Source organism: Propithecus coquereli, unplaced genomic scaffold, assembly GCF_000956105.1.
Source record: "Propithecus coquereli isolate 6110/MARCELLA unplaced genomic scaffold, Pcoq_1.0 Scaffold14, whole genome shotgun sequence".
Taxonomy (NCBI): Eukaryota; Metazoa; Chordata; class Mammalia; order Primates; family Indriidae; genus Propithecus; species Propithecus coquereli.
In genome coordinates, this window is record NW_012138302.1 from 6,542,674 (window position 1) to 6,552,638 (window position 9,965).

The window sequence follows — 9,965 nt, forward strand, 5'->3', positions numbered from 1 at the left end:
GGCTCACGCCTGTCATCCTAGCACTCTGGGAGGCCGAGACGGGAGGATCCCTTGAGCTCAGGAGTTCAGAGATCAGCCTGAGCAAGAGCGAGACCTCGTCTCTACTAAAAATAGAAAAATTAGCTGGGTGTTGTGGTGCATGCCTGTAGTCCCTGCTACTTGGGAGGCTGAGGCAAGAGGATCCCTGAGCCCAGGAGTTTGAGGTTGCTGTGAGCTAGGCTGATGCCACAGCACTCTAGCCCTAGCAACAGAGGGAAACTCTTGTCTTAAAAAAAAAATCCCTAAGCTCAGCCATACTAAAGGAACAGAAATTCTCTGCATGAGTTAAATCGTCTCTCCTCTGGATTTTTCCAGGATGCTCTTTCTACCTGGAAGCCCTCCTTCCTGTCTTTGTCAGCTAACTGCTAGGATTCTTCAGACTTGATTTATAATCTTCTCCCTTAAGAAGTCTTTGATTCTCTTGGCATGGAGCGGTGGCTCATGCCTGTAATCCTAGCACTCTGGGAGGCTGAAGTGGGAGGATTGCTCAAGGTCAGGAGGTTGAGACCAACCTGAGCAAGAGCGAGACCCAGTCTCTACTGAAAAATAGAAATTAGCAGGACAACTAAAAATATACAGAAAAAATTAGCCGGGCATGGTAGTGCATGCCTGTAGTCCCAGCTACTCGGGAGGCTGAGGCAGAAGGATTGCTCGAGCCCAGTTTGAGGTTGCAGTGAGCTAGGTTGACGCCATGGCACTCTATCCCGGGCAACAGAGTGAGACTCTGTCTCAAAAAAATAAAAATAAAAAATAAGTCTTTGATTCCCCAGACTGCACAGTTGCATGGAGGAATTAATTTCTGAGAATGGATATAAATCATTCAATGATGTTCAAATGCAAAGAATTTGGTGATCTACAGATATCCTCTAACTCTCTTCATGTTTCCCATAAAGAGAAAGGCACCATGCAGGTTGGGAGCCTCTATGTCCCTAGGATGTTTATATTTCCTCAAAATCCTGGAGGCAGTTGGGAATGTAAAGCAGCGCACCCACTGGGAAATAGCAAGGAGGTTCCCCCAAAAAATAAAAATAGAATTACCATGATCCTGCAATCCCACTTCTGGGCATAAATTCAAAAAGATATTACACACCCATGTTCATTGGAGCATTATGCCCAATAGCCAAGAGGTGGAAATGATACAAAAGCCCATCTATGAATGAATGCATAAAGACATGTTACATACATGTAATGGATTATGCAGCCTTTTTTAAAGGAGATCCTGTCACATGCTACAATATGGATGAACCTCAAGGACATTATGCTAAGTGATATAAGCTAGTCACGAAAGGACAAACACTGTATGATTCTACTCACATGAGGTAAGGAGGCAGGATTCCCATCTACTGAGAATTCTCACGTTGGGCACAAATGCCACTTCACAGAACCTTCATGAAAAGTCTGCGAAGTAACCCATCCACAAACTAAGGAACCTGAGACTCAAGAGAAGTTACAGAACTTGCTTGGAATCACACAGTAGAATTGGAGCTCAAAGCCAGGTGTTCTGAGGGACCAGGACATTTAAAATTTTTTTTTTTTGAGACAGAGTTTCACTCTGTTGTCTGGGCTAGAGTGCAGTGGCATCAGTGTAGCTCACAGCAACCTCGAACTCCTGAGCTCAAGCAACCCTCCTGCCTCAGCCTCCTCAGTAGCTGGGACTACAGGCATGCGCCACCATGCCTGGCTAATTTTTTTATATATATATATTTTTAGTTGTCCAGCTAATTTCTTTGAAGTTTTTTAGTAGAGACAGGGTCTCGCTCTTGCTCAGGCTGGTCTCAAACTCCTGAGCTCAAACAATCCTCCTGCCTCGGCCTCCCAGAGTGCTGGGATTACAGGCATGAGCCACTGCCCCCGGCCCCTGTATGCAGAAGATTCTTGAAGGCTGGACTTGGAAGGATTGAACGAAGAGAAGGAGAGCTGGACAGAGGATTGTTTTTAAAAATTGAATATACTAAGTGATTCCTAGCAGCAAAAGCCTTAAAATAGTTAGATCATTCCCCCTTCTTGATTATTTACCCATTGCATATTGATTCAAGCTTAAGTAATTAACAATTAGAAAACACACTAGTTTTACATTAGATAAGAGATTTGATCCTCCCATAAATGATTTTATGCAATAAAATCATAAAAAATTAGACTATATAACGACGAATTACTTCAGAATGCATAAAATAAAAAATTTGTAAATATACAAGCAAAGGAAGGCCGGGCTCGTTGCCTCACACCTGTAATCCCAGCTCTTTAGAAGGCTGAGGGGGGAGGATTGCTCAAGACCAGGAGTTCAAGGTTAAAGCGAGCTATGATTGTGCAGTATGCACTCCAGTCTCCAGGGCGACAAAGATCCTGTCTCTAAAATAAATAAGCAAATGAAGCATAAGAGTATTCAAAGGAAAAATATTTAATATGAAAGTTTAAGACTAACATCATGATAAACAATAAAATTTATGAAATATCCTTCTCGTGATGAGTTTGGCTTTTGCATTATTCTGTTTTAACTGATCTTGCCATCTCGTCCCCTGTGATTTTCCGTGGCTTCCCTCTACATTGAGAGATTCTCCCTTCCCCGGGTGGTATAGAAAGTTTACTCCTATATAAGCTAGGATGGTTACTATTATTTACAATTTTTTAAGACTACTCAAGTACACTAGTGAGAAAATAGGGGAAAGAATAGAAAAAGAAGTTCGATTTCTAACCATAACAATCAATTGAAATAACTCACTACCTTCAGAGCAGCCTATTTAAAAAAAATTTTACCAACATCTAGTTGGTATCTGCAACCGTCCTTTTCCCTCATCCCAAATTATGTTGTTAGCTATCCATCCTTCTGCACAGAGGTGTACTGCTTTATTTTTTGGCTTTACATGTTGATTTTTGGATGTGTCAGTGGGAGAAAAGCATATTATGTATATGTCTTTGTCGTCACCCTAGATTGCTAAACTATATTCTCTAGTAATTCTTTCAAAGAAGGTATACAAGAAATAGACTTTCTAAATTCTTCAATATCAAGAAATATCTTTGTTTTACCCTGAAAATCAAATGCCAATTTGGCTGGATATAGAATTCTAGGTTTAAAACCTTTATCCTGCAGAACTTTTATGACAGCACTCCACTTACTTCTCGCATCCAGGGTGTCCAGTGATAAGTCTGCTGTCAATCTGATTCTTGTTCCTTGGTAGGTTATTTCTTTTCTCTCTCTGGAAGCCCTTAGGATTTTCTCTTTATCATTAAAATTCCAAAATTTTACCAAGATGTGTCTAGGAGTGAGTCTCCTTTTATCAATCTTACTGGGTATTCGGTAAGCACTGACAATCTCAAGAGGTGACTCTTTCTTTAACTCTAGAAAGTTTTCATCAATTATTTCCTTAACTATGTCTTCTGCTCCATTCTCATTATTATCTTTTTCTGGAATTCCTATCAAACGAATGTTGGAGCTTCTGGATCTATCCTCTATATCTCTTAACCTTTCTTTATTTATTATCTGTTTGGTCATTTGTATTGTATCTTTAGAGAATTCCTCAATTTGATCATCTAGATTGTTCATTCTTTCTTCCAGTATGTCCATCCTGCTACTCAGCTCATCTATTGAATTTTTAATTTCCAAGACTTCTGGATGGTAGTTTTTAATATTTGCAATCTCCTCTATTATCTCTCTGATGCTATGAATCACACTTCTTCTAAAGTTTTCTTCTGTTTCTTGTATTAACTCTGCCTCTTTGAGTGTTAGCTCTTCTATTTGCAGAATTTTGTGTCTCTCTTTCTCTGTTTCCCTAAAAATTTTAGTGACTCCTGATGAAGTACCCAAATTTGTACATGGATACTTTTTACACTTATCATAACTTTTTTCTAGTGATTTTGAGGGAGAGGCCAAGTGTAAGGTCAGACAGGGTGTCTCAACTCCTTGACTTCCGGGCACAACTGTTTCCTCTTCCTCCTGGGTTTTGTGAACCACCTGATGTTTCACCAACTTTTTCCTCTCTGAGTCCAAAACCAAACAACTAGAGGAAATTTCTTTAAGTCCTCCTGAGGCTTCTTTTTTCTCAGTCTGGAAGGTAGTTCTTACCTTTCCTACCTCAGAGTCCTTTCCTTCTTCTTCTTCCTCCTCTAACTCAGAATCCTCTACCATGTCAATCAAAATAATCTCCAAACCATCACTGTTTATTTCCTCAACTCCATGCTTTGCATCTACCGCAATACAACCCTGAAAGGTAGAGTATTGTTCCTCAGAAAACACTGAACTCTCTTCCCCCTCCTCCTCCAACCATGAGGACTCTTCCCCCTCCTCCTCCTCTTCCTCCTCTAATCCTGAGGCCCCTTCTTCCTCCTCCTCCAACCCTGTGGCCTCTTCATCCTCCTCTACCTCTGAAGCCTCTTCCTCCTCCAACATGGGAGTTTCTTTTTCATTCCACTCAGAAGACTCCTCCAGAATCTCCAAGTTCTTCACCTCCTCTGGCTTAGCAACTTTTACCTCTTTACTAAATAGAAAGCTCAAGCCATCACTGGTTGTTCCTCCAGCTCCATGTTTTGAGTCTATTAGAGTTTTACCCTGAAAGTTAAAAAAAGAGAAGAAAAAGAATTATTTCTTTAAATCATGTGTTTTAAAGAATTAAAACTTTCAATTCACTCTCTGAATTATTTACTTAATATTCTTTTTGGGCTAGTCAAATGAAGCAGTGGGAGTGGAAAAGGAACAAGGAATCTGTAACTGGTTGTGATCAATTAGTTGTAAACACCACCACTCTCTGAATTTAATATATTTCTTGAAGACCTTAGCCTGCCCTTGAGGCTTTCACTTATTATTCCCTCTGTAAGAAAAAACTCTTCAGTTGTGGCTGGGGGATGGCTATTTGTTCTCAGCTTTTCCAACTTTCCCAGGCCAAGTTAAGCACCTCATCTGTGTAAACCTTGAAGGCAACTACTTTCTGAGACAAAATTCTGATTCTTAAATAAAGAATGTTGCTCCAAATGTATCTTCCAATTCTAGATTCTCATTTTGCATAGGGGTTACCTTTGGAAATGTTGGAAGGGCGGGGAAGAGGGGTTCATTGAAAACCTGTCAAAAATATTAGCTTAAGATTTCTGGATCAAAACGATGAATTATATATATGCATTTAACTCCCACCTCTGTTGAAACTCTCCTGAATTGATAGAGTAATGGAAGAAAGCCATAGGAACAAAGGAAAAGGGAAAGATGGCCATAACACAAAATTCTGGGAGCTGGAAAGTATAGGATAAGTGTTATATGCTTTGGTAGACCCAGGAAATTACAGCAGTAAAAAAAAAGTAAGTGAGAGGCCAGGTGCAGCATCTCATGCCTGTAGTACTAGGACTCTGGGAGGCCAAGGTGGGAAGATTGCTTGAGCTCAGGAGTTCAAGACCATCAGCTTAAGTGAGAGACCCCCATCTCTACTAAAATAGAAAAATTAGCCAGGTGCAGTGGCACATGCTTGTAGTCCCAGCTATTTGGGAGGCTGAGGCATGAGGAAAGCTTGAGCCCAGGAGTTTGAGGTTGTAGTGAACTACGATGACACCACTGTACTCTAGCCTGGGTGACAAGAATGAGACTCTCTCAAAAAAAAAAAAAAGAAAGAAAAGAAAAAAAGTAAGTGAGAAATTAACCACAGAATAGCTAAAAACCGGCCGGGCGCAGTGGCTCATGCCTGTAATCCTAGCACTCTGGGAGGCCGAGGCGGGTGGATCGTTCTGAGCTCAGGAGTTCGAGACCAGCCTGAGCAAGAGTGAGACCCCGTCTCTACCAAAAAATGGAAAGAAATTAATTGGACAGCTAAAAATACATGTAGAAAAAATTAGCCGGGCATGGTGGCGCATGCCTGTAGTCCCAGCTACTCCGGAGGCTGAGACAGAAGGATCGCTTGAGCCCAGGAGTTTGAGGTTGCTGTGAGCTAGGCTGACGCCACGGCACTCGCCCCAGGCAAGAGTGAGACTCTGTCTCAAAAAAAAAAGAATAGCTAAAAACCTAAGGAATTAGCTCCAGGCAGTACCTCTAAGAGTGGAACTGAAACATAATATTAGCCGAGTCTTTAAGAAACATAAGATGGACAACTGCCTTTTCCTTGCTCTCAGAGGACTGGGGCCCAGAATACAGATGAAGAGAAGGGTTATATTCTTTTTTCTTGTTCTTAAGACAGGGTCTCCCTCTGTTGCCTGGGCTAGAGCACAGTGGTTCGATCATAGCTCACTGCAGCCTCAAACTTCTGGGCTCAAGCAATCCTGCCTTAGCCTCCCAACTAATGAGTACAACAGACACGTGCCACTACAACCAGCTGTTTTTCTATTTTTTGTAAAGATGAGGTCTTGATATGTTCTCAGGCTGATCTCTAAATTCTTGGCCTCAGGCAATCTTTCTGCCTCACCCTCCCTAGTTGCTGGGATTACAGGTGCGAGCCACTGCATCTGGCCTCAATTTATTTTCCTATTAATAACTAGGGTGTGCATAACAACTTTGTCGCAAACAAACAACCGTAGCCCTTTTTCACCTCTCCAATGCTTTCAATACCACCCTTTTTTTTTAAAGCAGCCTTTTAAATCATTGTTTAATGTCATGTTTTTACTTTTAAGGAATCATTTCCTAAAAATTGATTTAACCTTCAGAATAACTGTGCCAACTATTACTTATACTTTACCCATAAGCTTTATAAATTTCTATGCTTACCACTTTTTCTTGAATCCTGTATCTTCTTCCTCCTTGATTTATTTTTTCATTTTGTGGGAGTACATCTTCCAGTAATTCTTTCACAGAAGACTTTTGGCTAATAAACTTCCTGAGGCTTTGCAGGTCTGAAAATTCCTTTATTTCACCATCACATTTAAATGCTAACTTAACTTGGCATAGAAATTTAGGCTCATAATCATTTTCTCTCAGAATATTGAAGACATTACTCCATTGCTTACTAATATCCAGTGTTGCTGATGAAAAGTCTGCTGCCAGGGTGAGTATTGCTCCTTCATCCATCAACGTTTCTTCTTCCCTGGAGGCTTTTAGAATTTTCTCTTTATTCTTGAAGTTCTGAAGTTTTTTTTCCTCTCCCAATTCTTTGATTAGTTCATCCTCTCCCTTTTTTCTAGTCTCTCCTTCTGTAACTTCTATATGGATATTGCGATTTCTGTATCTGTCATCTATATTGCTTAAGGCTTCTTCTATACTTTCCATGATTTTGTGATTTAGTGATTCATTCTGGGATAATTTCTTACCTTCATTACCACTAGATTCTTTAGCTTTGTCTAATTTGCTACTCAGCTCATTTACTTTTCTTTCAAAAGTTAAGCTTTCAATATCCTCAACTATTTTAGAGTACTCTTCTATTTTCTCTACCAGCCCTGTTTTTTCTGAGGTTAAATCTTTTATTTGTTGCCACTCTTTCCTGCTACTGGAGTTCCTTGAATTTTTTATTATAGGTATTGTATTTTTTACTCCTAACATTTCCTTTAGGTCATTTTTAAGAGTTTCCCTTATCTCATCAAACATTAGGTCCTGGATTTCCGTCAAGACCTTAAACTTTTTCATAATAACTGCTGATATGTCTTTGTATTTTAAATCCAATATTGGAGCTATCTCCTTATCAGTTTCTATCAGTTTCTGCTTTCTTTCCATATAGGTGGAATTTTCCTGTTCCTTTGCAAGGCTAGCAATTTTTGACTGTACACTGGACATTGTGGATGTTGTCAAGGCTGGATTCTGGTTTTTTCCTGAAGAATAATTTTTGTTCTTGCAGCCCTGCTAGACTCCAGAAATTCAACAATCTTAAAACACGACAATCTGAAATATAAAGAAATGAATAATTGTTTACTGAAGAATTCAAGAAACTCAGTAAGAATATAAACTTGGTTAAGAAAACTATTCTGGTGCTTGCTTCAGCAGCACGTACACTAAAATTGTAATGACATAGAAGAGCATGGCCCCAGAGAAATAAAGAAAATTAACAAAAGAAAAAAAAAGAAAAACTATTCTGTGGGTGAAAATTGAAAACATTCCCCCTAAGAACTGGAGCAAGACAAGGATGCCCACTTTCACCACTCTTAACAATATTCGGCATAGTATTGAAGTCCTTGAGCAATCACCAGGCAAGAGGAAAAAAAAAAGCATCCAAATTGGAAAAATGGAAGTTGAATCATCCCTGTTCCCTGATATGATCTTTTTTTATCTAGAAAACCCTAAAGATTCCACCAAAAAACTCTTAGATTTGATAGATGAATTTAGTAAAATTTCAGGATACAAAATCAGCGTACAGAAATCAGTAGCTTTCTATACACCAATAACAATCTAGTCAAGAACCAAATCAAGGCTTCAAACATTATTTAAAAAACAAACAAAAAAAAAAAATCAAGAAAGCAATTTACAATAGCTACAGAAAAATAAAACAGAAAAATAAATAGGCATTTATTTAACCAAGGAGGTGAAAGATTCCCTATAAGGAAAACTGCAAAACACTGATGAAAGAAATTGAAGATAACAAAAATGGAAAAATATCCCAGGTTCATGGATCAGAAGAATTAATATCATTAAAATAACCACACTGCCTAAAGCAATTTACAGGCTCAATTCAATCCCTAATCAAAATACCAACATTATTTTTCACAGAATTAGAAAAAACAATTCTAAAGTTCATATGGAACCCCAAAAAGAGGCCAAATAGCCAAGCAATCTTGAGCAAAAAGAACAGAACTGGAGGTATCACATTGCATGACTTCAAGTTATACTACAAGGCAATAATAACCAAAGCAGCATGGCACTGGCATAAAAGTAGACACATTCAATGGAACAGAATAGATTACCCAGAAATAAAGCCACATACTTAACAGCCAACTGATCTTTGACAAAGTCAACAAGAACATACACTGGGCTGCACTGGAATATTTACAGCAGCACAATTTACGATTGCAAAGATGTGGAAACAAGCCAAGTGCCCATCAATCCACAAGTGGATCAATAAAATGTGGTATATGTATAACATGGAGCATTACTCAGCCACAAAAACAAACAAACAAACAAAAAAAACAGTGAACTAATACCTCTTGTATTATCCTGGATGGAGCTGGAGCCCATTCTTCTAGGTGAAGTATCACAAGAATGGAAAAACAAATACCACATGTACTCACCATTAAATTGGTACTAATCAATCAAACCTTATGTGCACATATGGAAGTAACATTCATCCAGTGTCAGGCAGGTGGGGGGGGAGGGGAAGAGGGGATAGGTAAACTCACAGTTAACAGGTGCTGTTTGCGCTATCTGGGAGATGGGCACACTTGTAGCTCTGACTCAGGCAATGCAAAGGCAGTTTATGTAATCAAAGTGCTCGTACTCCCGTAATACTCTGAAATTAAAAAAAAAATAAATTAAAGAAACAAAACACACACAAAGGACATACACTGGAGAAAGGACACCCTTTTCAATAAATGGTGCAGGGAAAATTGGATTGCCATATGCAGAAGAATAAAACTGGAGCACTATCTCTTACCATATACAAAAATCAACTCAAGATGGATTAAAGACTTGAATGTAAGACCTGAATCTACAAAAATACTAGAAGAAAACCTAGGGAAAACTCTTCTGGACATTAGTCTAGGCAAAGAATTTTAACTAAGACCCCAAAGGCACAAAACAGGCTGGGCGTGGTGGGTCATGCCTATAACCCCAGCACTCTAGGAGGCTGAGGTGGGAGGATCACTTGAGGCCAGGAGTTCAAGAGCTGCCTGGGCACAAAGAATTTCTGAAGATGACCCCCAAACCAATCACCGCAGCAACAAAAATAAATAAATGGGATCTGATCAAATTAAAAAGCCTTTGCACAGCCAAGGAAACTATCATTAGGTCGAATAGAAAACCTACAGAATGGGAGAAAATATTTGCTCTCTACACATCTGATAAAGGGCTGATAACAAGAATCTATCTAGAACTTTAAAAAAAA

The 9,965-nt window shown here is 39.3% G+C and overlaps 1 protein-coding gene across 1 annotated transcript; it reads right to left on the reverse strand.

Moving 5' to 3' along the window:
- Positions 1 to 2,971: 2,971 nt before the first annotated feature.
- On the reverse strand, positions 2,972 to 7,648 carry L1TD1 (LINE-1 type transposase domain containing 1). Its single transcript, XM_012639331.1, has 2 exons — positions 6,710 to 7,648; positions 2,972 to 4,582 (listed from the first exon to the last, which is right to left on the reverse strand). Exons 1-2 carry the CDS (start codon positions 7,646 to 7,648, stop codon positions 2,972 to 2,974), a joined length of 2,550 nt encoding a protein of 849 aa, XP_012494785.1.
- Between the last annotated feature and the right edge of the window lie 2,317 nt (positions 7,649 to 9,965).